Source organism: Aphelocoma coerulescens, chromosome 8 (assembly GCF_041296385.1).
Source record: "Aphelocoma coerulescens isolate FSJ_1873_10779 chromosome 8, UR_Acoe_1.0, whole genome shotgun sequence".
NCBI lineage: Eukaryota > Metazoa > Chordata > Aves > Passeriformes > Corvidae > Aphelocoma > Aphelocoma coerulescens.
The window spans coordinates 24,380,269-24,407,871 of NC_091022.1; the positions used below are offsets into that span (position 1 = coordinate 24,380,269).

Here is a 27,603-nt window from a genome sequence, read left to right on the forward strand (position 1 = left end):
CATTATGGGTCTTAATTATAATTTTATTATAAAAATGTTACAAAATAACAAACTCTTCAAAACCTCTGTAAAATGACTGCAGACACTGGAAAAGGGCAGTGTGACTGCAAATAAACAGCAAGCTACTTGGTACATAAAGAACTTTTTTGGTATAAAGTACAACTTTCCAAATGGAAAAGGTCAAGGCTGGGGGCTTTGTTACTTGTTTTCTACTCCCTTTAAGTAGAGGAAGGAGTTCTTCACATGAGATTCACAGATCACAGAATAATGAAGGTGGAAGGGATGTCAGGTGATACTGTCCAATACCCCTCCTCAAAAACAAGATCACCTAGACCTGGTTTCCAAGGACCACAACCCAATGGCTTTTGAGTCTCTCCCATGCTGGAGATGGTTATTGGTGAGGCATTAGCTGAAACAACATGAAATTTGTCACAACACCCAATGACATAAACAACTATTTGTTCAGACGCTCATTTGATGAATGTCCCACTTAAAATACTCAAAAAGATGGTAAGGGTTAGATCACCTGGAAATAGAGCTGTTGGCCCACGTGGTCTGGTGTGGCATGTCAGTGTCACACCCCTTCTTCAAATGAACACCAAAGTGAAAAGAACAACTCTGTACTGCTTGAACTGGGGAAGAAACCTCCACCTGTGCTGTGAAATCAGAATTGCTTCATTCAAGCTCATGGGTTTCTCCTGCTCCTGTGTCCCTCACATGACACTGATGTAGTCAGCGAAGGCCTGGGAGGAGTCCCACGAGTCATTGACTACACTGCACAGGGCTTTGAGACGCCGCAGCGCCTCCTGGGCTGTTTCTGCATCCTGGTCCAGCCAATTTTGGAAGAGGCGGAGGTGTGTGAATGGAATCTGTCCCCCTCTCTGCTGGATGTGGCCTTCCAGCTTCTTTGTGAACTCCAGCAGCCCATCGGGTTTGATGCAGTTTGAGCTTTCCAGGGAAAGAAGAAGAAAAAGAAAGCCATAAGAGTCTAGGCTATAATTTGAGCAGTTTAAATTACTGTTCCTTCTAGTAACTGCCTGTGCAAGTACCTGAGGATGTTTCAAGGCAAAATGCATCTTCCTTCAGCAGTACAAAGTGTGAGTGTTTCTTATAAAAAACAAAACTGAGTATGAAGGGCTGGAAACTTTTTTAAACCAAGGTGGTAACAATGGCCAAGTTAAACTCATTATCCAGACCTCCTACTACTCACTTAAGTAGACCTGGTTGTGGCCTTAAAATGTTGCTGGACCCAAGCTGCTGCCTGTGCAGTACCAGGAGCATTTCAGACTCACAGCAGCTGTCAACTGCCCGGACCAAGGGGCCTGGCCCAACCGACCAGTCCCAGTGCAAGACTCAGCAGTAAGTGATCATTTCTCTCTTCCTGCTGAGAAAATCTGAAGGGCATGTGTCAGGTCCTGGTATTTCTGGGACATTAAAAGGTCAATTCCCATGCAGAGATGTGTAAGTAAATAGCAAGTTGCATGCTGGACTGAAGTCTTGTCAGAGGCACAGTAACAATTAAGCTTCAAGCCTGCTGAAGGAGTGTGGCCATGGTTACATAAATTGGCAAGCCTGTGTACTCTGAGCAACCTGACCCATTAGGATGTAAAGAAGGGGCAGAATCAAGCAAAGCCGTTGTTAGTATTGCAGAAATGCCACCCCCATGTGCTTCATGAAGGTTACTGCCTGTCTGTGTGGTCATTCAGGATCAAGAAGAGAGCAGCAGTTCTGACTTAAGCCCAAAGATGAGGAAAGGAATGCAGAGGCACTCTCAGGATCTGCCAGGAACAGTGACAGCATTCCCTTGCTAAGAAGGGGCAGTGGGAATAGAGCTGTTCACACTGATGCCCAAGAATAAAAGTATGTAGGCAAGTTAGTCCTAACTACAGCTCAGGGAGGGCCTGCAGGTGAATCCCAAGGAAGCAGCAAACCAAAGCTGCTTTAAAGATGGAGCCTGACTCCTTATAAAGGTGAAATGTCTCAGAGATCCTGGAGCTCCCTTGAGGTTGTATGTGCCCATTGCAGTATTCTCTAAGCTTTTCTTGGGCATACATTCCCTCAAGGAAGGAACAAAGCCATGCTCAGGTTCTCCTGCTGTCAGAGCCCAGTTCAGCTCTCTCCCTCCAATAACAAGAAATGCAGTGTTTAGAGTAGCAGCATACCTGACATCCAGCTGGCAGAGAGAAGAGGAGGAATCTTCAGAGAAAATGTCTGCAAGGGCAACCAGCCTCTGATTCCCTGAAAGGGGAGAAATGCACCTATTAGATGCAAATAGGAAACTGTCTTAAAATTTAAGTGGCCATAGGGCTGGGATTGTAGGGCAAAAAAGGAGTCTGTAAACATGTGATTGGAACAAAAAGGGGCCACCTCTGCACCTTCAGTTTGTTCCCCTCAGCGGCAGCAAGTGAGTGCATCCCCCTGAGCAGTGTTCCAGGCAATGAAAGCATTTGCTGACAGGGCAGTTTGTTTCCCTAGAAAAATCCTGGTTTTGTTTGAGAAGTCCAGATGCAGCTTTTTTTTTAGAAATTATGTGTATTCAGGTTATTCCAAGCTTTCCTGTTTTACTTCATTAAAAGAACAGGAACCAATACTCTAGATTTATCTGAAATTAATTTCTCAAACATTTCTGCTTGGCCTGTGATCCAAAAAGCCTATCATTTCTGTAAGTTAATTCCACTTCTTTGACACAAACTACTTCTTTACTTGTTCTCATCCCTCCAGTGGCTGCCAACAACTGTTAAGACACAAATTGCCCAAACTTGGGCAAAATCTGTGCCTCTGAATCAGAGGCAGTGCATCTACTGCTGGATCTGTTCCTGTTACAGTCTGAACCAGATCAGTGTTCAGTCAAATCTGGAGACCTGCTGGAACTTGCTTTTGCTGCAGAGAAAAGCAGCTATAATTCCTGCACACTACCTGGGCCCTTGGTACATTGCTGAATGCAACTGAAATTCTGCCTTTAAAAAAGGGATCCAGTGCTCCTTATTTTGTGAACTAAATCCACTCTGTTCCTGCATGTGGTAAGTTCAGCACTCTCAAAGGTCCCGACTCCAGCCCCGAAGTTCCCTCCAAGAGAGCTGCTCTGAGGCCCCACAGCAACACTCCCAGTACCCACCAAGGCGGTTCCCGGGCAGTTTGAGGCTCTTCAGCGATGAATTTCTTTTCACTGTATTGATTATTTCTGACAAAAACCCAGCAGTAGAGCTTTCAAACAGCCGGCAGAAGGAAAACGTGATTTCTATGAAGAAATGCATTTACAGTACGTATGAGTACTCCTTGTGCTTCATTATTCCATGATTACTTTCTGCAGACAGCTCCAGCCCCTAATCCACATGCAAAAGCAAAGCTCCCCCAGCAGTGGATTGCATATAACAGCACTTCTGCTGTGTCAGGCAGAGAGCAGAGATCACACCCAGGCCAGTGGCTCTGCCAGCTCACCCAGTTAAAGGCTGATGTGCTCTGCAGGTTAAAAATCTTTTGTTTTATAGCTGAGACTACGGATTCTTCCCTGCAGCATTTGCCAGCCACCCAGCAGCTCCTCTGCTCCACTGGCACAAAGAACCAGGCACGTTCCCACTCTGACAACACCTGCAGATCTGCTCCAGGGACTGTGACATTTGGCTAAACCTTACACATCCCAAGATCCCCCCCTTAAATGTCAGCCACCCAAAAGCAGCCACCGGCAGGACTTTTCCAAGCAACAGCACCCAGGAGTTGGCTGTACCTTGCAGGCCGGGATCCTGAAGCAAAAGCAGAACTTCTCTCTGGTGCTCAGCCAGGTTCACATCATGAAAGCTCAGTTTCTTCAAATTTGGAGTACGCTCTAAAACAAAAACAAATTCTCAGGTACTGCACATCCTTGGGATAAAAAGACCCTAACCCAGCTACCTGCTAACACCCAGAAACTGGCTTAGACTGTGGGTAATTTGTGCTGGATTGTGGATAATTAAAAAGGAACCATTATGCTGTGCAGGATCATCCACACAGCACGGCATATGGGATGGCTGACACCCATTTCCTTTTCTTGGGAGATTTCAGTGATGTCCACACTGAAGAAATGGACCCACCTAAGCTGCCTTCATGCTAGAGGATGGAAGACCACAGCATGGAAGCCACACTGTGTGTGCCCAGTGATGCTGCCCATGGGTTAGCAGAGTACCTCTGAGCACCTCCAAAAGGAGCCCGAGCTCCTGGGGGCAGGGCAGTGTGGCACTGTCAAGGGACAGCTGCTGGAGGGACTTGGATGCCTTGAGCACTGGCAGCAGGAATGCGGTGTGCAGAGGTTCCCTGGGGAATCGGATCTCCAGCACCTCCAGGCAGCTTTCTAAGGGAAGAAAAACAATGAAATAGTTAGGCACTCCAGAGCAATCTTCAGTGTAGCTGGTCGTAAAGCAAGCAGAAAGCCTGTCTGCCCAACACCACTGTCCTTTAGGTTGGTAGAAATTGCCTATGCAATGTGCCCTGCCCTGAGAAGCTCAGGCAACTCAGACCTGGGGTGATGTCAGTCACTTACAGGTCATTCAGGATTCCTGCCAGACCACAGGGCCACCAATTTCTACTGTGCTCAACAGTGCTTGAGAAAAGGTCACCCTTTAATGCACAAACCAGTCAGTGCCTTCCCAGAGCACAGGTCTTTCCTGACTCCACTCCAAACTCGCTCAGGCTTTGCTCACTGCTTTTCTGGCAATTCAAGGGCTAATAAGGGAGATGGGAGACCTGTGAGCTGAGCACACACTGCTGTAGCTCCCAGGCTGTAATCCAAAGGCTTGGGCAGTGCTTTGCCATCCCCTGTGGTACTGTGATGATCAAAGGATGCTTTCCCTCTGCTTAAGGGTGTGTCTAAGGCTTACAGCCTCACAGTTAAGGGGATGGACAAAGTGGAAGCTCCCAATCAATTTACAGATCTGGTGGGATAGGCTCCCATGGACAATCACAGGTAGCAGGTTATGACTGGCCCTGTACAGAGCTGCTCTTGCAGCAGGCTGGGATACAGCAATAAAACATTTTCACCAAGATTCCGGCTCCACAGAACACCTCAGACTGGAAGTGACAAACTGTAACAACAACTAAATCAGAAAGGTGAGGCTGTAATTGCCTAATAACAAACCACCATAATAGTGTAGTGAAGCATGTACCAAGCCTTTGCAGCTCTACCTGCCTGGCAAGTCCTGGCCATCTTTCAGAATGATGGTTCCTACCTGGGATTTCTGCCTCGCTGCAGCTTGGACTCTCCTCCGGCCTGCTGCCTTCCAGATGGTTTTTGAGGTCGAAGCTGACCGAGAGCGTGTGGAGCTGGGGAAGGGCGCTCAGGACGCAGCGAACGAGCTCCATGCAAGGCATGTGGGAGAACATGTCGCTCACGCGCAGCACGCGGAAGCGGCATTCCGGGTGGCGGGACAGGGCTCGGAGCCCGGAGAGGATGCAGGAGATGTTGGCATGCAGGCCTGGAACAGCATTTGTACAGAAAAGTATCAGCTGTGTGCGTACAGACACCGACACGCAGAGATGGGGCCGCAGCGATGGCAGCCCGAGTCTAAGGCTAAACTCACACACTGCTTTATCCACGCATCCTTAAGCTACACTGTGTGTGTGGGAGATGGAGATCTGGCTCTTCCCTCTGCCCGCTCTGAAGGGCGTTTAAGCACAAAGCCAGAGGCTGTTCTGGGGCAGAGGAATCCCATTCTCTCCCTCAAGTCCTCACACTCATTAAACATCTCACCCAACACCTTTCTCAAGATGGGGCACCATTACTCCTAAAATTCCCCTTCCAGTGAAAATTAAACCAGGGTAAACCCGAGCAGTAAGCCAGACCATTAGAACAGCGCTGGAAGGAAATGCCCTATTCACAGCACTGACCATTGTAAGACAGAATGAGGTTTTCTAAAGACACCCAGGAGCTCAGCAGGTTACTCAGAGCCCGACATGTCTCCCCAGTCAAAGGAATGGAGAACAATTCCAGTGTGGAGACACTTCGGAAGCGGTGAGCAGCTTTCAGAGAAAAGATTCCAGCAGATCCTCCTCTTTTCTTACAGCCTGCATGGCTAGTGCATGGAGATCCTGGGGAGGAACTAGTCCAGTTCTCAGTGTTCTCTCCCTCTGTGGTCCTGCTTTTGTCCAGTAACCCTGAATTATCCTCTCTAGCAACAGTAAAAACAAAATCATACAGATCTTCTGGGTCAGCATAGTGTCCCCTGCTCCGTCTGAGGCAGCGACGTTTCCTCCCCACTGCAGGTTTCAGCCGTCTGCGTGTCTTTTGAGGAACAGGGTGACAGGACAGCTGCTCTGAGCTGGAACAAGGGGAAGATCCACCCTGAATGTTGGTGTGGTCACAGGGCACCTCGCTGCTTGTCTCCTCACACGCTGGGTTTTGCCAGCTGGGAGGATTTCTGGGGCCAGAGAGGACAGAGTTCATGTGAGCTTCAGCCTCTTCTGGGGATCCCTTCTGGTCCTCACCACTGCTCCCCTCCCGCTCAGCAGTACAGCCCCTCTCTGCTCCCTCCTGTGCTGACTCCTGGCTTTGGGCTTTGTCCTCCTCTCTGCAAAGGCCACACGGGCTGCCGTGATAGGCGACGGCATTTCCCGAGCGCCAAAACCCAGCGCTCATGCTCAAGATGAGAACAAGAAGAACCGTGTCAGGAACAGGCCAGGAACACATGGACACCTGGCTGACAGAGCCGTGGTGGATCAGCCGGTGAAGGAGCAAAACCAGCGAGTGCCTGACAGACTGGTCGCAGGAGAGGAGGTGCTGGAACTTCAGGATCTGCAGGGAGCCAGCCAGGTTTTCAAGGACCTTGTGGTTGTTCTCGGCAGTGAGTTCCACGGCCCCCTGGAGCATGTTGCAGAGGGTGAGCTGGGAAACGTGCGGGGAGCTGTGGAGCAGTGGCGAAAAGTGACGGTCGTTGAGGCGCCAGTCAGAGGAAACGTCCAAGACACCGTGGAGGACGTTGGAGAAGAACGTTTCAAGGAACTTCTTCCTCCAGCAGGTTATGCTCTGCAATAGAACAACAGGGTGTAGGAAGAGAAAGTCAGAATCCATTTTTCTCATTCTTTTAAAGTAAAATTATTGCTGTATGCTAACCTGGTGTCACCCCTCCTGTTAGCTCCACTGGGACCACCTCTCCAGTTCTCAGCATCCTTCCTCAGTGTATTCCTTGAAAACCTGAGTGAATCCCATTGCTCCCTTCATCCTCCTTCTGGCCTAATTTAAACACTCACTGGTTTGGAGCTGGGCCATTATTCTGCCTATTAAAAACCACGTCACCAGCAATTTTCTTCCAGAGCACCTATTTTACCGGCTGTCATTAAGTTGTCTGTTAATAATTCTTTTAAGATGATGAAGCAATGAAGCTGCTTCATTTTTTCTACATAAAACCATTCTCCAAACTCAGTCTTCTTCATTTTTCTCATGCTTTCTAAGACATCAGCTTATTTTTTTTTTGCCAGCATAGGTGTAAACATGATATAAGATACTGGTTTTATCCTCTGTTTCACTGATAATCTCTGAAGACAGATTTGCTCTTTTCACAAACTCACTGTGGGGAGATGAAGGGTGTGGCTGTGCACTACACTTCCTTCATGAACCCTGTTTCACAAAATGTTTGTATTACCAGAATCACACCTCGGTCCAGAGCTCTATGAACACATAAACAGGCGCCAGGATTGCTTGGAGGCAGCCAGAAACAAAACCTCATGGAAAACAGCAGAAACAGGGCACCCGTGTCGAGCCCCTTCTCCCACCAGAGCATTTCCTCACCTCCGAGTTGGGCGGCCTGGTTTTCATCACATCGTCCCACAGCTTGCGCCAGATGGGCTGTGTCGAGACACCTGGGGGGAACAATCATCAACCGGGCGCTTTCACCCCTCTCCCAGTGTCCTGCTCCGGGGCTTGCTGGGGTGCCGGAGGCACAGCCGCAGACCCTGGCCGGGTGTGGGATGCAGGGCGGTGTCCCTGGGACCCCTCTGCCTAAGGGCTCCCATTTCCAGCCTAGAGGAGCTCCTCTCTCCAGCTGAGGGTCCCTGGGGCTCCTCCCGCCAGGTTTGGAAGCATCTCCCCAGTTTCTCACCCCATCAGTTTGAGGGGCTCGTCCCTCCCGCCCAGGGGTGTCCCCACGGGTTCGTCGCCGTCCCCGCCGGTGTCACCTGCTCTCCGCGCGGCGTCCTCGGCCCGCTCGAGATGGAAGACAGTGAGGAGCGGCAGGAGCCCCCGCAGGAGGTGCCCGGGCAGCGCTGTGGAGAGCCAGAGGGAGAGGGCGGCAGGGTGCGGGCAGGCCCGGACCCCGCGCCCCGCCGCCCCGCGCCGCCCGCGCCTTACCCCAGACGTCCCGCTCCAGGGCGGCCATGCTGCGGCTCACGGCGGCCGCGCTCAGCGCGAACAGGCTGCGCGGCCGCTCCGCCGCCATGGCCGCCTCGGGCACCGACCGCCCGCACCGCGCCGCCATCTTGGGAGGCGGCGGGAGCGAGCGGCCATGTTGGGGAGGTCGCGTCGAGCAGCGGCACCGGAGAGACCGGCGGCGGCAGCCAGGCAGAGCCAGCTCCGAGGCCGAGACACACAAGAAGAAGGGAGAGGAAAGGCAGGGAGCGCAGCAATGCCCATCTTGGCGCGGCTACACGCGCGGCCGCTCCCGGCTGCCATGTTTGGAAGGGCCGCGCCCAGGGGCGAAGCACCGCCCTGCGGAGGGGCGCTTCCGCTTCCGGCGCGGGCAGCGGCGCTTCCGGCGGGTGACCCTGGCGAGTCCTTCTGTGCGGCGGGAGCGCGATGGGGCAGCGCGGGGAGCCCGAGGTGAGCGCGGGGCGGCACCGGGCCCGCACGGGACCACCGGGACGGGCAGGCGGGCGGTAACGCTGTGCTCTCTTTTCTTTCTGCAGGAGGAAGAGGAAGAGCTCGTGGTAAGACGGGGAGCCGCGGCGGGGACTCGCAGCTGCCAGGAGCGGCTGCCCGGGGCCGTCAGCACCGACTAACGGGCTCGGGGGGCTCGGGCCGGGCCGCGCTGTGCCGGCGACCCAGAGCTCCGTGGGGAGGCCGGGTGGATGCGCGGTGCGGATGCGCGGCTCCCTCTCAAAGCGCTGGGGCTCGGGGGAAGCGGCGTGCGCGGGTGTCCCTGTGCTCACCGCAGCCCCGTGTCCGCAGGACCCGCTGACCACGGTGCGGGAGCACTGCGAGCAGACGGAGAAATGCGTGAAGGCGCGGGAGCGGCTGGAGCTGTGTGACGCGCGGGTGTCCTCCCGCTCCGAGTCAGAGGAGCAGTGCACAGAGGAGCTCTTCGACTTCCTGCACGCCAGGGACCACTGTGTAAGTGCAGCGTCCCTGCTGCGGCTGTGAGCAGAGCTGCCTTCAGCCACGCTGCTGACAGCGCTGCCAGGTCGAGCGTGAGCTGTGGTAGTTGTCCAGTCGCTTTTTCTTGTTTATTGTTGGGTTCCTCCTTGTTACAACAGATCTAGCTGGGGTTCGGTATGTTATTACGCAGTTAAGTAACTCAAACCCATTGCTTGTGCGCGGTAAATCACTCAGCTGTTTCAGTCTTGTATTTGCCATTCTGCAGTTAAACCTTTTTAACCTGAGCTGAAGCTTTCCAAGGCATCTCAATAACTTTTTTGAATGACTTGTTGCAGAACAAGAGCCAGGGGCTGTAAGGATGTGTGCATTGGTGGCCCAGAAAACCAAGAGGCTGGTGGTGACACCCTGCTGATTTCCATCCCTAACCCATGAGTTACTGAGGGCTCTCTCTCTTTGCAGGTTGCTCACAAGCTTTTCAGTAAGCTGAAGTGAAGGAAGGCATAGTTGTCCATCTGCTTCCACAGCCAGTGCCAGTGGTTCCTGGATCACAGTTCTGCTTCCTGCAGTCCATCCTCCATGCTGAGCATGAACGAAACGGCTTCCTGGCAGCCTGTCACTGCCTCTGTGCTCCTGGAAGATGTGCAGCCGTGCAAAAAACCACAAACGTGTTGATGTTCTGTAATTTTCCATATTAAACGTTGGGAGTTCCTGTGGAAGTGCCCTGTGTTTATTTCCTAGTTCTTGTGCTTGACTCGTACTGGGTTAAGATGAAATTGCTGGGTGTCAGAACCCAGGTAAAGGCGGGAGAGTTTTCCTCACCTGTGGGAATATCCTTTTTGTGCTGCTGTGATGGACAGTTGCTACAGGCCAGTCCCATGGGGAAGAATTTGTCTGTTGGAGCCACAAAGGTTATTTCCAAGCCCCTCAAGACCAGTGTTGTTCAAACAGTATGTTCTGACTAAGTTAGGCTGAAGGGAGTGACCCTTTTCTAGGAGAGAAAAGTTCTCCCCACCCTCAGCGGAAAGCTGTCACCTGTCCCTCACTGTCCCCTGCTGCTGCCAGCGGCTGGAAGAGCGTCCTGGCAGCAGCCAGCTCTGCCCTCTTGCCCAGGAAACCAACCCCGTGCCTGTGGAGGTGCATGTGGGTGGTTCACCTGCTCAAAGCCCGGTCAGGGTCACCGGGGGGAGCTGAAGGCTTTCTGTGTGAGTTACCAGCCCGTTCTTCTCACCTGGAACTGTCTTGTCCGTGCTCTGCCTGCTCCTTTCGTGAGAGAGAATGTTTAGTAGGAGGAAAACAAGGGTTATCTCACGGGGTAGAAAATTTCTTGGCTATTCTTCAAAGTGGAATGAAGGCCACCACCTTATAAATTTGGCTGTTCTTTATCCATGTACTGGTTCATGGTCCTTTTGCTGATGGATTTCAGACTTTTATTAGGGTAAGTGTACCATGTAAATTCCAGCAGGTTTTGGTGTGTGTGTTTTTTTTCTCCTGTGGCACAGGGCAGGGTCCAGCTGTGCCTGTGCGTTTCTGCTGCACAGCGCGTTTGTTGCCGGACCCTTTTCAGCAGCTGATGCCCAAGCCCAGCTCAGCAATCACAGGACGTTTAGGTTGGAAGGGACCTTAAAGGCCATTCAGTTCATCCCCGCGCCGCGGGCACGGACACGCGCCCTGAGCCCCGGAGCCCCTTGCAGCCCGGAGCCCTGTGCAGCCCGGAGCCCCGAGCAGCCCGGAGCCCTTTGCGGCCCGGAGCCCTTTGCAGCCCGGAGCCCCGAGCAGCCCGGAGCCCCGTGCAGCCCGGAGCCCTTTGCAGCCCGGAGCCCCGAGCAGCCCGGAGCCCCGAGCAGCCCGGAGCCCTTTGCAGCCCGGAGCCCCGAGCAGCCCGGAGCCCCTTGCAGCCCGGAGCCCCTTGCAGCCCGGAGCCCTTTGCAGCCCGGAGCCCTTTGCAGCCCGGAGCCCCGAGCAGCCCGGAGCCCCTTGCAGCCCGGAGCCCCTTGCAGCCCGGAGCCCTTTGCGGCCCGGAGCCCCGTGCAGCCCGGAGCCCCGAGCAGCCCGGAGCCCCGTGCAGCCCGGAGCCCCGAGCAGCCCGGAGCCCCGAGCAGCCCGGAGCCCCTTGCAGCCCGGAGCCCCTTGCAGCCCGGAGCCCTGTGCAGCCCGGAGCCCTGTGCAGCCCGGAGCCCTTTGCAGCCCGGAGCCCCGAGCAGCCCGGAGCCCCTTGCAGCCCGGAGCCCTTTGCGGCCCGGAGCCCTGTGCAGCCCGGAGCCCCGAGCAGCCCGGAGCCCCGTGCAGCCCGGAGCCCTGTGCAGCCCGGAGCCCTTTGCGGCCCGGAGCCCCGAGCGCTCCCCGGTCCCGCCCCGGAAGGCACCGCGGCCATGGCGGCGCTGGGCGGGCGCGGGCGGGCGGTGGCCGCGCTGCTGCGGCGGGGAACGGCACCGGGAGCGGCACCGGGAGCGGCACCGGGAGCGGCACCGGGAGCGGCACCGGGAGCGATACTGGGAGCGGGGCCGCGCCGGCACCGGCACAAGGAGAAGTGGGTGAGCGAGGCCGGGCCGAGACCAGAGCACCCGCACCCCACGGCGCTGCTCTCACCCCGCTTTGTTCTCCACTAACCCTTTCGCACCCCACGGCGCTGCTCTCACCCCGCTTTGTTCTCCACTAACCCTTTCGCACCCCACTGCAAATCCCCCTCTAAGCCCCCCATTTCACCTCTCGCTGCTCCCCGTGCCGCCGCTCTGTGTGCAGCCGTGCCCACCCAGGGCCCCGACCCCATTCGGCCATTCCCAGAATCCTGGAATCACCGAATATGCTGAGTTCGAAGGGATGCATCAGGATCATGGTGTGCAACTCCCGGCTCTGCGCAGGACGCCCCAGCAATCCCACCCTGTGCCTGAGAGCATTGTCCAAATGCGTCTTGAACTCAGACAGGCTCGGTGCTCTGACCACTTCCCTGGGGAGCCTCTTTCAGTGCCCAGCCACCCCGTGGGTGAAAAGCCTTTTCCTGTTACCCAGCTTAAGCCCCCCTGTCACAGATTCATGCCATTCCCTCTGGTCCTGTCACACTCACACTCCAGAAAGGCCCCATGGACTTCTGGCAGCACAGAACCCAGTGCTGGATTCTCCCAGAAAAACACGAAGGCTGGCTGGAGGGGCTGGGTACTGAGATATCAAGGTATTTTGTCTTTTAACACCACTTATTTTTCCCCACAAGGCTGCCACGGCCCCGCGCATCGCGTCCACGCGGCTGGCCCTGCACCACTTCGACACGAGCTACAGCCTGCACCTGGGGGCCCTGTGGCCCTCGGTCCGTGCTGGGCTTCTCTGCGAGCAGAAGTACGGGGCCCTCCTCAACAACTTCGCTGCTGCTGACCGCGTTCCCCAAGAGCTGGAGCTGCTCAACGCCACCGATTTCATTTCTGAGGCCTCCCAAAAGGCGCAGCAATGGCAGCGGGTTGGAGCTGCAGGGAAAGTGGCCAGAGGGTGCCAGGAGGGCTCTGGTGAGGGCAGGACTGTGATGCAGGCAGAAATAATGACACAGGCAGAGACATCGCCACTGTTTAGTGCCTCCATCAGCTCCAAAATCAAGTGTTACACCTTCCCCAGGGGCGACATCACGCGCTTTCGCCCTGCACGGTGAGACACCCCTGGACAGACCGCCCCGTCTTTGCCAGCCTCAGGGGCTCCTTCCATGTGTCCCCATCCTCATTTCCAACTGCTCTTTTCTTTTCTTTTCTTTTCCCCTCCAATGTTTGCTGTTGTTATGCAAACTGATGATTTCCAGGCCAGATGCTCTGGGGCTCCTCGACTATTACCTCATGGATGCAGCATCTCTCCTGCCAGTCCTGGCGCTCAACGTGCAGCCAGATGACTTTGTCCTTGACCTCTGTGCTGCTCCGGGTGGGAAGACTCTGGCTCTGCTGCAGACTGGGATTTGTGGTGAGTGCAGGTGGGCATTCCCTTGTTCCCGTGTGTAAAACAGGGCTGGAGCAGTGTGCTGTGCCCATTCGTGTCTGACCATTAATAATTTCTGTGTGCAAGAGTTGGGAATCAGGTGAGGTTTTGCAAAAGTGACATTCCCAGTGTGCCTGTTCTGTCCTGTCAGGGCACCTGGCAGCCAACGATGTCTCCGTTTCCCGGACAAAGAGGCTGTACCAGATTCTCCATAGCTATGTCCCCAAAGAAGTCAGGGATACTGTGAGTGTCACGTCCTATGACGGAAGGGACTGGGACCAGGTGAAAGGTGGCACTTTCCATAAGGTAGGTGTTTGGGAACCAGTGAAGATAAACCCATCAATTCACTTCCCTCCTCTTTTTGAGGAAGACAGCAGCTTATCTTTCTGTATAATTGTGTGGTTTTCCATAATCTTAAATGCAGAGAAAGAGAGAAGGCCAAGCCACATAAGGAGTAGGATTTCCACCTGATATCCCTTTCTGCAGGATCTGGTACATGTGTGCATCTAGACTTGTACCTTTATTTGCCTGTGTAATCCCCCATAGAAATCTTGTTCTTGTCCATCACCTGGAAGGGGCTAAATGTGAAGATTAGATAATTCTGGCTTCTCAGCCATGTCCAGCCCCAGGGGCTGGGTTTGGTGTTCCAGAGGCTGGGTTTGGTGTTCCAGAGGCTGGGTTGGGTACTCCTGGGGCTGGGTTGGGTACTCCGGGAGGTGTTGCTGCAGCAGCACTGCCTCTGTGTGCTGCAGGAACATTGCCAGGGACACACGCAGAGCAGGGACATCAAATGAGGACACGAGTTAGTGCAGGATGTTTTCCACCATTTTTGCACATTCCCAAAATGCCAAAGCAGCCAGATGATTACAGTTCAGTGTGGTGCACACCTCTGCTTGAGCACTGAGAGCTGCTGGCAGGGGTGGAGGTGGTGGGCACGGGGCTGGCTGCATGAGGAGATTTGCTGAGCTTGACCTGGGCAGGAGTCTGAGGTGGGACCTCTGCTGTTGCAGGTGCTGGTGGATGTGCCCTGCACGACAGACAGACACTCTGCCATGGAGGAGGACAACAACATCTTCCACAAGAGGCGAACCAAGGAGCGTCAGATGCTGCCCATGCTGCAGCTGCAGCTGCTGATGTGAGTGAGCTCGGTTGTGTTGTGTTTCTCGGGTGCTGGGAGCAGCTCTCCAGCACTGAAACCTCTTCTTACTCTGTCTGTCCCCAACTGGGAAATGTGGAAACCACGTGTAGTTTTCTGGCAATAGTTGGAACACATCAAATCACAGTAAGTGTAAGAAAGTGCAGGTGTTCCTGGTCAGGTCACGTGTCCTGCTGTCCCCAGCAGTAGCTGTAGGATATAGGGAGAAGGGTCCAAGGAACAGGATGGGTGCAGTTGTTTTGGGTGGTGATCTCCTGGGTCCTGGCACCCTGGAGGATTCCTGAGTGCCCGCTTCTCCCAGCACATGGCGGGTGCTGGAAGGTGCCACGGCTTGTCACTGTGTGCTGTGGCAATAAGGAAACAGATTAGAGAGTCCCATGGCAGCACTTGAACTGCAAGAATTTCTTCCCCTGTATGTGTATCCTGTTCCTTTGAATGTGACTGCAGGATTACACCTTCCAGCTGCTCTCCAGCAGCATCTCTCCCACGTTAAATTCTTTATCAATTTAAGTATCTGTTTGACTCATTGCCCTGGCCCAAAACACTCCTCATGTTGCAGTGACCCAGACTGCCAAGCCTGTGGAGTTCAAGGGGGGTTTGTCTGTCACTTCCTATGAGTTCCCTGTTGGCTTCCCAGTTTCGGTGGGTGGGAATGCCCATGTCCCACAGAGTCCTCCTCATCCCATGACCACGCATGTGTTCACCTTGCCTGCAGGGCTGGGATCCTCGCCACGAAGCCGGGAGGAGAGGTGGTGTATTCCACGTGCTCCCTGTCCCCGCTGCAGAACGAGTGTGTGGTGGAGAGGGCGCTGGACGTTGCAGAAGCCCAGTTCAACATCAGTGTCCACGTTGAGGACTTGAGCCACTTCCGGACGCTCTTCCAGGACACGTTTTCCTTCTTCTCGGACTGCCGGCTCGGGGAGCTTGTCCTGCCTCACCTCACAGCCAACTTTGGGCCGATGTATTTCTGCAAATTACGTCGGATGTAGAAGGGGCGACAGACTCTGTCCATCTGCTGTCAGGAAATACCCCAATCTTTAAGGGAAAGCAGAACTGCTTTATATTTATTTTTCTTTCTAAAATGTCCCAAAGGAAGTCTGCTTTTTTACTGTAGACATGGGGAATAAATGAGAAAGACCTGCTGTGGTGTTTCCTGAATATTTATCTGTTTGAGACTGAGGTGTTTAATCTAGGAAAGAGAGAGAGGTCTTATAAGAGGGAGCGAGTTATCTGCCTGTGTGGGACAGGATAAACGGCCCTGCTCTCTCCCTCCTGTCTGACTGCTTTGATCCTACATGAGCAGGTTTGGGTTAACAAACACCATCTGGGGATCTCAGCCTTTCTGTCCGGGATCTCACCATCTGCAAAAATGAGTTGCATCTGTCTCTGCTTATCTCCTGCCTTCAGAGAGAGCAGCCTGAGGTCCTGAAATCAGAGGTTCCTAAGAGTGCCCCTCCTGGGGGGTTGGAAATGTGCTTGGGATGCTGGAGATCTGGTGCTGTGGAGAGGCCAGCGACTGTTGCCATCCCTCACATCTAGCAAGGCTGTGGATAAGTGTGAATGTTCCCATGCTAGATGCCATTTAATGTCCAGTAGGCAGGTGTTTGTATGATTCTGAGTAGTGACTTTGTTTATAGAATCACCACCTTCAGTGAAGGATTACTGGAGTTCATTATAAGAGTTGCTTAATAGTTACATTTTTATTTTTGTGAGCAAAATACAGGGATGGGAAGTGATGGACATGGCTGTATTCCTCATGGGGCAGCCCACAGTTACATACATCCCTATGAAGTTACTCCAGTGCCAGAAAGAAAATACCATTGAATTTCTGTAATCCTTCCCTCACAGCACCGCCCTGCTTCTGTGAGAGGCAGCACTGACGGAAATGGGGGTGAAGGGCTGAACCCACATCCATGGCCATCCCTGCAGGAAGGTGCAGCTCCTAGATTTATCACTGTTTGAACCTGTCTTAAGCCAGTTCCTGCAGGGCGTCCTTGGTTCCTTATTGGCAAGGAGAGGGGTCAGGAGGTGGCGTTTCCTTCCCCTCCCCTCCTCAGTGTAGTCTCTGCACTGCTGGTGGCAGTCGTGCAGCGCTGTCCCTTCTCCTTGGGGACCATGGTGACTATGCCACTCTCTTGTCACGGCTGAGGGTCTCCACCTCCTTCATGAAGCGCAGGCACAGCTCCTCCTGCCACGGCAAGGCCACGCACTGCACGGCCACGGGCAGCCCCACGGCTCCTGACACAGCCTGCAGTGGGTGCACAAGCAGTGAGGGGTCATCTGGGGGGCTCAGACCTCCAGCAGATTTTGGGGACTTGGTTTAGGCCTGTGGCTCAACCCAGAGAGTGGGGAGGTTGGAGTTTGAGCCCTGTTAATGTGTGGGCAGAGGGAAGGTTCTTGCTCTTCTGTGATGGAAATGCTTGCCAAATCTAGGGTAACATGTTTGAGACACCTTCCCCCGCACACACCCCAGCCAGCTCTGCTTTGAGCTGTCTTGTAGGCAGATCCCTTTTCCTTCAGCATCCTCATTCCTGATCCATGCTCCAGTGACAGCCTGGGCCTGGTTGAAGGCGTCATGGAGCAGGAGGAAAGTGCAGTGCAGTGCTGTGGGCTGTGGCTGTTGCAAGGACCTGCTCCCAGAAGCTTTGCTGCATGGTTCCTTGCTGGCTTCAGCCTACCCAGCCTGGGGGAGATCCTTTAGTCTCCCCAAAGCTTAGTCACTTAACCATTTGGGGGCTTGGGAGAAAAGCAAGGGGTGTATTCAAGGTGGATTTGGGGATTAGCAAGGGTGTATAAAAAAGATACGAATTTTTTTGCACTGTGCCCATGCTGATGGAGATATTTAGGAGCCCTTGATATCATTGAAACTGTTACCTGAACTTCCATCAGCAGTCTCTGCTCCACCACTTCCCATACCTGTTTCAGTGTCTGGTCCCAGGGGTCATCACAGCATCCTTGGTAAAGTTTTAGCTCTTCCTCATCAGCCTCTGTCACGGTGCTGACAGGAACAACCCCAGCGGGGAAGTTCAAGACGTTGTACAGCATTGTGGAGGAGATGGCAGCTGAGAGGAGCAGGAGAGGATGCAGGCAGTCACAGCCTCCTGTCTTACTTCAAACTTACACATTCCATATTCACTGAAGCCCCTGAGAACTATGTGTCTGTCTCCACCTGCTCAGAGAGCTCTTTATAGTTACTTTTCCTTCCCAATTCCCATAAAATGCTTGGGTGGGCAGTGAAGCTCCATGGTGGTGGATGTTTCCCTCCAGTCTCAGACACTGTGGTTCTCTGCCCTCCTGGGAAGGCCCCAGACTCACTTACTGAGGAGTTTCCCAGGGTATCCCGTGGTGAAGGCTGGCCCCAGGACAGGGCACAGTACAACATCCAGCTGCAGTTCCTTCCACCGGGCGATGAACTGGGAGCGGTACACCTGGGCGAGGAGAGGGGGATGCCATGGAGCCTTGTCCATGCCTGGAGCATCTCAGCCTCTCCAGGCACAGCTGAGGAGGCAGCAGCAGGCAGCAGTGCTTGAGGGATGAGGCAGAGGAGCGTGTGTTTGCCTCCACAGCATGTGGCCAGACCGTGGCCAGGAATTTGAAAGGTCTCATTTCAGCCATCCCCACTCCCAGGACAGCCTTCATTGTGCCTTGGCATGAGCACTGCAGGCAACCAATGAAGTCCTGTCTGGGCTGACTCAAAAGCCCATCTACCCATTCCTACCCTTCTTCGTGCCTTTCCCTCCATCTTGTCTCCTCCCCAGCAATCCCTCCTCTGCACAATCCCTTTCCAAACCGATGACTTTCTGACCTGGTGCTTGCCACAAAGCCTCAACTTGTGGCATGATGCCAGAGAGTAAAGTCCTCAAAACACACCTGTATTTGATGGTGATGATTCCACATCTCCTTCACTGACCTGCAAGTGGAAATCATAGCAACATCTTTAAGCTTTAAGAGGATGAGGAATTGCTTAAATAGTCCTCTGGGTTGATAAGCCCTGCTGATTTTGGCAATTGCTTAAAACAATACAGGTTTCACAGTCTTCCTAAAGTTTCCTTTGGCATCTGGCCAAGCAATTAAGCAGCAAATGTCTGGAAGTGCTGGAGAGAAGGTTTCCCTGATGGGCCTGGATTTAATACTCATCTCTTCCACAGGCTTCCTGTAATGACCTTATCCAATCAAGTGCCTCATTCCTGCCAGGATATCACTAGAGGTAGTGAAGCCATGTCCAGCAATGAAGGACAACCCCTGCAGAGAGCTGATCACAGCCTGTTGTGAATCCAGTCCCCCGCAGTCATGGATGCCTAGAGGAGAAGGTACCACCCATTTCCATGGACATCCATGGGGACAATGCCATCTTACCTCATTCCTGCCAAGGCACTCAGGTAGGCAGCCAGGCGGGGAAACTGGAAAGGCAGGAGGTTCCTTAGGGACATGTAGTGGGGGTGCAGTTACTTGTGTCACCCTGGGAAGCTCCCATTCCTCTCCTGAGGGACAGGGACTCACCAGAGGCTTAAGAAGCAGAGCCAGCAGCTTCTTCACCAGCCTCGGCATCTTGCAGGAATTCACTTGTGGTTTCAAGCCTGGATCTACAATATCTCCTGTGCTGAGAGATGACAAGAGGATGGGGTCATGCCACAGAAGTTGTTTGCCCTTTCTCAGAGGCCTGGGTGTTTCCTGTTTGGGGTGGGAGAGCTGGGCTCGTTGTGCTTGTGCCGTGCTCACGGAGTGGGGCTGCAGGTGTTGGCAGCACTGCTGCCAGAGGGCTCCTACTTACAACACGTCCAACCAGGCACGGCCTCCATCAGCAAAAAACGTCTTAAAAAACAGTTCAGTCATGACATAGGGGATCCGAGGAGGAGAGAAGGGCACCAGCTGCACCAAAACACAAGATTATGTTGCGGCCTGGGGATGTGGAGAGTTTCCAAGACCCAAATGTGGATATTCCTCAAAGGCAGAGAAGCACCTCCCTGGGCTCCACATGCCAAGAGAAGCCCTGCCTCAACGCTTTTCCATCCAGCCATCTCCCCATGAGATTATTCCTGCTGGTTGCCCATGAGATGCACTGCTCCCCCAAGCAGGGGTGTCTCTGCCTGGTGTTACATGGCTGGGGTAACCTAATCCCATACCTCTGCCAGGTCATTTTTCCCACAGCTGGGCTTGGGAGCTGCGTCTGGTTTCTGAAGGGTGATTTCCTCAGCGTGGAGCGAGGCTGGGGACACCCTGGGGAGAAGAGCAGGGGGTGGTGGTGCTCACCTGGTGCCCAGCTGCCTGCAGAGCACGCCTGGTTTCCTTCACTGCCCTCCTCATGCAGGGGGGCAGCGGGAAGTAGCCGTCAGTGTCGTAGTACCCGACCCGCAGGGGAGTGGAGCTGGAGTACACCTGGAGCAAGGAGACACCACTTTAGTGTTCCTATTTCTAATGGGATTGCTGTGAAAATCCTTTAAACATACACCATGGACCAGGTCTGGGATCAAGACTGGATCCAGCCACACCCATGATCCATCAAGAAAGCAAGGGGGGGGCCTCTCTGAACCTTGTGATGCAGTGGGAGGGTCTCCCCTACTCCTTGTAGTTCCCTGTTAAACTCTTAGATATGAACTGTTGGCCAATCTGGGACTAGGATTGGACTCAGCTGTACTTAGATTCTGTCAGGAGTTCAGAAAGCAAGGGGGTCCTTTCTGAACCTCGTGGTTCAATGGGAGGGTTATCCCTGCCCTTTGCACCCTTGTCCTTTGCATCCCTAGGCTCCCTGCAAATCATTCCAGAGCTGATTTTCCTCTGGATGCTCTGTCTTCGTAATGAGTAACAGAGTGAACCCTGTCATCGAACTTTGTCACCCTTCTGCAAATTTATGTTAAAACCTGATTATTCCAATGCCTTTGCTGGTGACTCTTTAGGTGACCTACATCACTCATTTGTGACACCCACCCTGCTGGGGGTAGGTCTGCTCCCACACTGACACCCACTGCAGAAGGGGGAAGAGCTCCAAATGTTAAGGAGTGACTAATTTTCTGGTTATCTAATTATAGATGCCCTTTCCAAATGTGTACCCCTGCCTTTTTTTGCAGACCCCTCTTCATCCCACCCTTCAGAAAAAGCCCAGCTACTCCAAATCAGTACATTCAACCACTGCTGCAAAGGATGGAGGTGGAAAAACCTCCTGAAGCTGCTCTGCTGCAGAGGGAAAGTAAATGCCCTCAGCTAAGAGATTTTCTGCAGCAGTTTCTGATCCTGTCTCATCTTTCCCTAAAGATCTCCAGCTATTTGCTCCCAGTGTTGCTTTCTTCCCCACTCTTTCCTGGATTCTCTCAATTCAATAAGCTGCATTCCAGCTGAGAAGACAGACAGGGTAACTACTGATTTGTCTATTTTTTTTTCATGAGAATTGTGAATTGTGCCCTCAAAGAGAGCTATTTTACTGAAAACCAGTATTGTAGAGGTAACTGGACCCTTCAGGAAGGTGTGTAGCACCCTGGGGGGAACCAGAGCTTGCTGACTGAAAGCCTCACCTCCTCATTGAAGGGGATGGGGGGCACGGAGGGGTCCAGCTGGAACATCTCCTGGCACAGTAGCGCCTTCATGCACAGGGCCAGGCTGTCCACGTCCCTTGCCATGGGCCCCAGTGCACAAGGGACTGTATGGGACAAGAGCAAACACCCACACTGAGCAGATGGATGTGCCAAACACCGTCCCACCCCTCTGCACAGCCACACTGGGGTGAGCAGGCAGTGAGGGGTGTTTCAGATGGACTCCAGGCAGGCCTTTGTTGTCTCAGGTTTTCTTCTGGCCTGCAGGAGAACATCAGGCTCTCCACAGGATACAGGGAAAATGAATTGATAATTCATGTACCTGCCAGGATGCCATTGATAGGGCCAGTCACTCCAGATAGGCTGTGGGAGAAGAAAAAGCAGTATATTGTCGTTTCAGTAATGGGGAAATATTCCCAGTGTGTTTGAATAGTGTAGTGGGGTCTCCAGCTCAGGACCAGAAACAGAAAGAACTTATTTCAAAAATTCGAATTGAGTAGTGCAAAACAGGAACTTTTGGCCAAAATAAAACAAACAAACAAACAAACAAACAAACCTAAACCCCAACAAATCTTAGTTTTGTTTTAACCAAACCTGTTCCCTTTTGGCATTATTTAACTGCTTTAACCCCCTTTTACTTTTAACTCCAGGCTAGATTTACAATGAAAATGTGCCCATTTCCCACAAAATCTAACCATGCTGTCTCCTGGGAGAGGTTTTGAGCAAAGCAAGCCACCCTTTAGGAGCCACTCTCTCTCCTCCCTCCAAGTACTCCCCCAGTACTTTGCCCCTTCGGCCAAGCTTGACCATGAGGAGGGTTGGAAGGGCAGACCCAGCACCCACCTGAGCCTCTCAGCCGTGGGTTTGAGGCCACAGAGCCCGCAGAAGCTGGAGGGCAGGCGGATGCTGCCGCCGATGTCGGAGCCGATGCCCAGGATGGAGCCTCCCCCCGCAATCAGAGCTCCCTCCCCGCCCGAGGAGCCCCCAGGGCTCTTCTGGTGGTTGAGAGGGTTCAAGGTCTGGCCAAAGATGGGGTTGCTGCAGTCATAGCTGGAGAGAAAAAAGCCAGGGAACAGGCTGTGAGGGACAGCTGAATGCCTTGGGTTTGTTTGCTTTCCCTTGCAGGGAGCCCGTGTGGCAGAGCCAACCCCATCCTTCCATCCCGTAAGTCCCTCAGGACACGGCTCATTCCCACGAGCCTCTGCTCTCCCTCCCATGCACAAGTGCACTTGATTTCTCTTAACCCATGGTAGGTTCTTCCCCTCTTAATCTTATCTGACAGCTCTTTCAGTTGAGATTTTTGCCAGATAATGGATGAGGGGCTCTCCAGGACACATCTCAGGAGCCAGGGAGGAGCTTGTCCAGGGGCCTACAGGCTGGGTTTTTCCTTCAGAAGCACAACCAGAGGGAAGATTTTTAATGATGTGTGTCACCTGAAGAGGGATTGTGGCACGTTGGTCATTGCAAATGGGATGGCCCCTTGTCTCTTCAGGACCTTGACCAGGACGCTGTCTTCCTCCATCAGAGTGCCCAGGCACTGCACAAGCCCACAGGTTGCCAAGTGCCCCTGCAGAGAGGAGAAGTGACAAGGGACACGGTCAGTGCAGTTCCCTTGCTCTTTTGGAAGGATCATCCGGTGTTCCTTCAGGGGTTGTGTGTTTGGTACCAACACACTCCCTTGCAAGCCCTTGCTCAAAGGGCCAAGAACACCCTCTCCTTCCATCCTTGGCAGAGAGCTGGGTTAAAGCTTCTCCCGAAGCTCTCCTTGCTCTTTTCCATGCTCCTTTTCTCCCGTGACCCAAATGCAACTCCCTTCTCCACAGGTGCACTCGCTCAGGAGCAAACCCAGCACCCTGCTGTCCAAGTGAATCCATCAGTGGATGTCCAGGGAAGGAATAATCCCAGGTAAACAGAGTGTGACCCTTTTTCAGTTAGCCTTGGTATTTGGGGCTTGCTTTGGGCAAGAGCCCTCAACCTTAGTGCAGCCTGTACTGTGTCATGTATCAGAGGAGAAATCATTTGTGTCTGTAACTATTCACCCCTGGTTTTTTTTCTGCTGATGGAGGTTTGTGCTGCTTTTGGCCAGGGTAGAGTTTATTTTCTTCATAGTAGCTACTTCAGGGCTGTGTTTTGGACTGTGTGCTATAAACAGTGTTGATAACACAGGGATGTTATTGTTATCACTGAGCAGGGCTTGCACAGGGCTTCTTGTACTGCCTCACCAGTGAGCAGGCTGGGGGTGCACAAGAAACTGGGAGGGGTCAGGCAGAATAGCTGATCCCAAGTGACCAGAGGGACATTCCATACCATATGGAGTCATGCTCAGCATATAAAGCTGGGGGAAGAAGAAGGAAGGGGAGATTTTGTGGAGATTTTTGGGGTGATGGCGTTTGCCTTTCCCAGTTACCATCACACGTGATGGAGCCCTGCTCTCCTGGAGGTGGCTGAACACCTGCCTGCCCGTGGTGAATTAATTCCTTGTTTTGCTTTTCTTGTGTTCACAGTTTACCTAATAAACTGTCTTTATCTCAACCCACAAGTTTTCTCACTTTTAGCCTTTCTATTCTCTCTCCCCCCATCCCACTGGGTGTGGAGTGAGTGAGTGAGTGAGTGAGGGAGTGAGTGAGTGAGTGAGGGAGTGAGTGAGTGCCTCCTGGGTTGCAGCTGCCTCAGACACAGACAGGTTTCCTGTGCTGCAGGCAAGGAGGGATTGGGCCCCTTCCCCATTCCCTGTGTCCCACCACTTCAGCATCCAGCCCAGCCCATGATGGGACACTCCACAAGCACAAAGGGAAGAACCTTGTGGCCGATGTGATCCTTGATGCTGACAGGGATGCCGTAGAGCAGCCCTTTCTCCTTGTGCCGCTGTATCTCCTGGAGCTGCTCCTCACACTCTGGGATAAAGTGTCGCAAGCAGTTTGTCTGCTGGGTCACTTCCAGGGCCTTTGTTGGACGTGTGGAGGAACAGGGGTTAGATAAGAACAGCATCGTTACACAGCTGCATTCAGTAGCTACCTTGATCTACAAAATGTGGCATAAATAACCCTATCCCCAGATCATCCCAGCTCAAGCCATCTCAAAGGACTCTCCCAGTGGTGGATCTGACCCAGGAGACACAGCATGTTTTTCTCTAAATAGCTGCTATATTAAAGGCTGGTCATAATCCAGCTCCAACGAGCCTTTTCAGCCACCAGCACACACACCATGGTATGGAGAATGTAAAAGATTTGCTTTGTCCATCTCACTGTGGATGGACACTCACCTTCTCTAAGTAGGTGTAGAGGACAGTCCTGGGGGACAGAGACCCTTCCTGGAGTCTTCCAGTGAGTTCCAGCAGGGGCAGGGACAGGATGGCATCTGTTTGGACACTGGGGACCTGCAGAGAGGGGGAAGATGAGGGGGATCCAGGGCAGCTGCTCCAGTTACCCTTTGGCTCAGGGGATAGGGTTGTTAAGTTTTGTCAACATTATCAACAGAGCTAGCTGGAAAGGCAGATCCTGCACGTGGGGGCTCAGACCTTGAGCTGCCAAGTGTTTTATCCTGAGTTTGGATGTCACAAACAGGATGCAAACACAGGAACCCAGGTGTAGAAGGGCTTTGTCCATCCACTGCAGCAGAGGACATAGCAATGCCTTCCTCCTGGCACAGTGGGATTTACCCACTGACCAAAACATAACCTCAGCTGAACAAGCACTGCCCAGGGTAGGAGGTACCAAAGTCCTTGTACACAAGTCTCAGGCTGTCCTTTCATCCCTCAGAACAGGTACAAGCAGTGCAGAACAGCCCAGGCTGAGAAAAAACATTTAATAGCTCAAGCCCATCAAACTGCGAGGAAGTCAGCAGGGACTCACAGGTGGCCTACTCAGGTAAAGAAGACTGGCAGTTCTCAGTGCCACCAGGTTTTTAGAGGTTTCATATAATATATTTATATGTATATAGATATGTATTTAAGAAAAAAGGCTGTAGAGATATGTATCACTTGGAGGCTTTATCTCCAGGTATGCTACCTGTGTAAACATGAGCTGGTTTACCCAGTACATATTCAGAAGTGAATGGAGCAGAATGGAAAGGTGGTTAGAAATGAGAGTTGCAGTAGGAATTCAGGGCTATGCTGGTTGGATGCCTGGGTCAGTCACCCCCACATCACCTCCTGGTTGCTCCCAGGGGACACTGAAAACCCTGTGCTTCATTAGTGTTAAGTTAGACCAGGCACCTTCTGGGCAGCCTGATGGGAGGTGTTTTGCAGTGTTCCTGACTGGGAGCACTGCAAAAGTTCTTTTGGAGACACCCCAAGAGCCGTTCAGAGCCCAGGTTTCAGATACAAAGGTATAGGACTGTGAACAGATGTGCAAACTTAAGTAGAGGAAAAATCTTTCTTGCTTCTACCCATTATAGGCAAGAGACATTTGCAGATCGTGAAAGAATTGGCGTTTACATCAATGAAGTTCCAGTGCATGATCTGAGTTGTTCAGAAACCTCATCTCAGTGAGTAATTCACATTGCCCAAGCTGTAGACTCCTACCACGTCTCATCCAGCTTGAGGAGGGCAGTGATGTCCCTTTCTCCCAAGGCACCCTTCCTCTTGTTGAGGGCTGCTGGCACATCTCCTCCTTATAAAAGCTATGGGGCCATGAGCTGGACAGAGGAGCTGAAGGACAACATCAGCAGACACCCCAGTGGGACTCAGACCCCCCAGAAGGACGGGTTACCTGCTCCCTGAACTGCTGGACAGCCTTTGCCATTTTCTTCATACCCTCATCCCGAGTCCTCCGAGCCTCTTCCATTTTCTTCTGGATCATCTTTTTGCCCAGCCATTTCCAGAGCACCAGGGCTGCCACGGAGCCGCCAAGCAGGGCAAGGGCAGCAGAAGTGTTCACCTTCCTCTCTGGCAGGAGCTGTCTCAGCAGCTGCTGGACCATCGTGTGTGTTTCTGGTCTCCAGGGATGGAATGAGGAAGAAAAGCAAGGCAGGTGCAGGAGACCTTCCCTAACTCCCCCAGCCCATCCCTCCCCCCAGCACCACTATCCTGGGTCAGCAAATAGTTCAGATAGTTCAGCCCAAAGTTGACCCCTGCAAAGCTACTGTAGGTGGAGCGTGCAGTGAAAATGATTAACCATGAAATGGAGAATGCAAAGTTTGGCCAATGAACCTTGGGTTCATTGGGGTGTTGGGTTTATAGGGGCTTTCTGGGCTGTGGGAGGTTCTCCGCTGGGGAAGACCGTAGGGTCAACTGAACAAATGAAGCAAGGGAATAGCTGCTCTCCTATTTCCTGCTTCCTCCTATTTCCAGCCTGAGAGGACAATGGGAGAAGAGGAAAACCAGCTTGAAATAAGAAGTCTTCCCTGCACAGGGCTGGGGAGTGGCATGCCGAGGGGATGCATATCTGTGGGGTACCCTGGGCTCACCAAGCCCCTTCTGCTGCTGCCTTGGTGGCCAGAGGCTGTTTGGGCACTGCTGTGGTGTCCTCAGGCACCAGAAGGAGGGGCTGTTCCACCCTGTGACAAGGCATGCTGGTATTGCCTCAGCAGTGGAAAATCCCGTAGGCTTGCAGGCCAGAAGCAAGTGCTTTCCACCAGACATTGGAATGGCCGGTGTCTGACATCTTTCCAGCACAGATACCTCTCACTACAAGCACCAAGAACCACACACTGAGCTGAAGGCAACAATCCAGCCAACATCAGCCATGGTCTGTCTGCAATCTCCTCTGTTGCTTTTGGATGGTGGGTCCTCCCTGTGGGTCCCCTCCTTGGGAAAAGTGTTTTTATTACATTGTGCATTACAAAACTTTGCAAGCTTCCAGCAGAGTGTGGAACTGGATTTGGATAGGAGGCTGAAGAGCCTTCTCCCTTCAGGGCTACGTGGTCCTCTAGTGCTCAGTTTTCCATTGTCATGTCTGTTCTTAGCACTTGTAAGAGTTCACTGCTGTTTTCTCTCACAATTTGTGTCAGCTGGGAATGTTCTTATCTTAGTTCTTAACTAGAGAAATTTATGGACTCTGAACAAAATTGCCTTTGGCGCCCTCAAGGAAACATTCTGGAGCTGGCAGCAAGGTGGTAACAAACTGAGCTGGCCTTTTCCTGTGTCCCTTCCAGCAGCACCCTTCCTTGGGGGATGCTCCCTCAGCTATGGCACTGCTGGTGTGACAAGTGCTGCAGCTTGAGGATGTGCCTGCAGCTCATCCTTCTCCTGCTCCATGGTGCTGGCTGCAACAGGAGCTTCCAGAAGGTGTATGTGAGCAGAGTCAGCATGGAGCAATGCCCAGCCCTCTCCCAGTCCTCATCCAGCCTCCAGGAATCCATGCAAGCAGTTCCTGAGGCAGAGGTGGGTTCTTTGCCTGTGTGACAGCACTGCAACCTCTGTGATGGGCTGAGCAGATGTGGGAGGGTTTCCTCCCTGTGCTGGGAAGTGTCAGGGCACTGGCCTCCCACACCCGCCTGTGCACTGGGATCTGTGCCCTGATCCTGCCCTTTAGACACTTGGTAAATGTTTAACAGAGACAGACACAGCTGTGTCCGGACTGACTTGGCATTTCAAAGGACAGCTTTTTCAGCAGGCACAGCTGCATTTCCAGATGGCTGGATGCTGCTGGGGAAAACCCTTTTCCTATCAATGTGCCAGCATCTCCACATCCTTCATGAATCTGAGGTATGGCTCCTCCTGCCACCACAAGGCCACAAATCCGAGGGAACGTAAAGGAGGGAAG

At 53.0% G+C, this 27,603-nt stretch overlaps 4 protein-coding genes across 6 annotated transcripts; 2 read left to right on the forward strand and 2 right to left on the reverse strand.

Annotated features, from left to right (window-relative positions):
• Positions 1-2: 2 nt before the first annotated feature.
• Positions 3-8,598, reverse strand: LRRC41 (leucine rich repeat containing 41). 2 transcript variants are annotated; one of them, XM_069023320.1, is made up of 10 exons: positions 8,312-8,598; positions 8,140-8,226; positions 7,754-7,824; positions 5,857-6,991; positions 5,199-5,444; positions 4,160-4,324; positions 3,725-3,823; positions 3,116-3,238; positions 2,163-2,238; positions 3-948 (listed from the first exon to the last, which is right to left on the reverse strand). In XM_069023320.1, exons 1-10 carry the CDS (start codon positions 8,436-8,438, stop codon positions 714-716), a joined length of 2,364 nt encoding a protein of 787 aa, XP_068879421.1. In that variant the 5' UTR covers positions 8,439-8,598; the 3' UTR covers positions 3-713. The 2 variants fall into 2 exon arrangements, with proteins under 2 accessions (XP_068879421.1, XP_068879422.1); XM_069023321.1 differs by lacking the exon at positions 8,312-8,598 and having other exon boundaries at positions 8,064-8,145.
• A 94-nt stretch (positions 8,599-8,692) lies between these two features.
• Positions 8,693-9,822, forward strand: UQCRH (ubiquinol-cytochrome c reductase hinge protein). Of its 2 annotated transcripts, XM_069023325.1 has the most exons (4): positions 8,693-8,779; positions 8,866-8,886; positions 9,128-9,289; positions 9,734-9,822. In XM_069023325.1, exons 1-4 carry the CDS (start codon positions 8,756-8,758, stop codon positions 9,764-9,766), a joined length of 240 nt encoding a protein of 79 aa, XP_068879426.1. In that variant the 5' UTR covers positions 8,693-8,755; the 3' UTR covers positions 9,767-9,822. The 2 variants fall into 2 exon arrangements, with proteins under 2 accessions (XP_068879426.1, XP_068879425.1); XM_069023324.1 differs by lacking the exons at positions 8,693-8,779; positions 8,866-8,886 and having other exon boundaries at positions 9,026-9,289.
• Positions 9,823-11,637: 1,815 nt separating this feature from the next.
• Positions 11,638-15,517, forward strand: NSUN4 (NOP2/Sun RNA methyltransferase 4). Its single transcript, XM_069023326.1, has 6 exons — positions 11,638-11,805; positions 12,480-12,901; positions 13,050-13,204; positions 13,371-13,525; positions 14,230-14,354; positions 15,091-15,517. Exons 1-6 carry the CDS (start codon positions 11,644-11,646, stop codon positions 15,362-15,364), a joined length of 1,293 nt encoding a protein of 430 aa, XP_068879427.1. The 5' UTR covers positions 11,638-11,643; the 3' UTR covers positions 15,365-15,517.
• A 530-nt stretch (positions 15,518-16,047) lies between these two features.
• On the reverse strand, positions 16,048-25,948 carry LOC138114166 (vitamin D3 hydroxylase-associated protein-like). Its single transcript, XM_069023327.1, has 15 exons — positions 25,609-25,948; positions 24,162-24,275; positions 23,699-23,842; positions 22,333-22,466; positions 21,743-21,949; positions 21,222-21,262; positions 20,882-21,006; positions 19,626-19,751; positions 19,147-19,244; positions 18,876-18,975; positions 18,732-18,775; positions 18,246-18,285; positions 17,695-17,803; positions 17,292-17,437; positions 16,048-16,623 (listed from the first exon to the last, which is right to left on the reverse strand). Exons 1-15 carry the CDS (start codon positions 25,816-25,818, stop codon positions 16,498-16,500), a joined length of 1,764 nt encoding a protein of 587 aa, XP_068879428.1. The 5' UTR covers positions 25,819-25,948; the 3' UTR covers positions 16,048-16,497.
• Between the last annotated feature and the right edge of the window lie 1,655 nt (positions 25,949-27,603).

Bases quoted from the DNA above. Each gene is read 5' to 3' on its own strand.
- LRRC41 (XM_069023320.1), bottom strand. From the start codon at position 8,438: ATGGCGGCGCGGTGCGGGCGGTCGGTGCCCGAGGCGGCCATGGCGGCG. The intron at 6,992-7,753 runs GTGAGGAAATGC...GTTCTATTGCAG, and splicing joins CCAGGCCGCCCAACTCGGAG to AGCATAACCTGCTGGAGGAA. The intron at 2,239-3,115 runs GTGGGTACTGGG...CTCCCCTTTCAG, and splicing joins ACTGCCCGGGAACCGCCTTG to GGAATCAGAGGCTGGTTGCC.
- LOC138114166 (XM_069023327.1), bottom strand. From the start codon at position 25,818: ATGGTCCAGCAGCTGCTGAGACAGCTCCTGCCAGAGAGGAAGGTGAAC. The intron at 23,843-24,161 runs GTGAGTGTCCAT...CGTCCAACAAAG, and splicing joins TCTACACCTACTTAGAGAAG to GCCCTGGAAGTGACCCAGCA. The intron at 21,263-21,742 runs GTGGGTGCTGGG...CTTCTCCCACAG, and splicing joins CCCACGGCTGAGAGGCTCAG to CCTATCTGGAGTGACTGGCC.
- UQCRH (XM_069023324.1), top strand. From the start codon at position 9,041: ATGCGCGGCTCCCTCTCAAAGCGCTGGGGCTCGGGGGAAGCGGCGTGC. The intron at 9,290-9,733 runs GTAAGTGCAGCG...CTCTCTTTGCAG, and splicing joins TGCACGCCAGGGACCACTGT to GTTGCTCACAAGCTTTTCAG.
- NSUN4 (XM_069023326.1), top strand. From the start codon at position 11,644: ATGGCGGCGCTGGGCGGGCGCGGGCGGGCGGTGGCCGCGCTGCTGCGG. The intron at 11,806-12,479 runs GTGAGCGAGGCC...TTTCCCCACAAG, and splicing joins ACCGGCACAAGGAGAAGTGG to GCTGCCACGGCCCCGCGCAT. The intron at 13,205-13,370 runs GTGAGTGCAGGT...CTGTCCTGTCAG, and splicing joins GCTGCAGACTGGGATTTGTG to GGCACCTGGCAGCCAACGAT.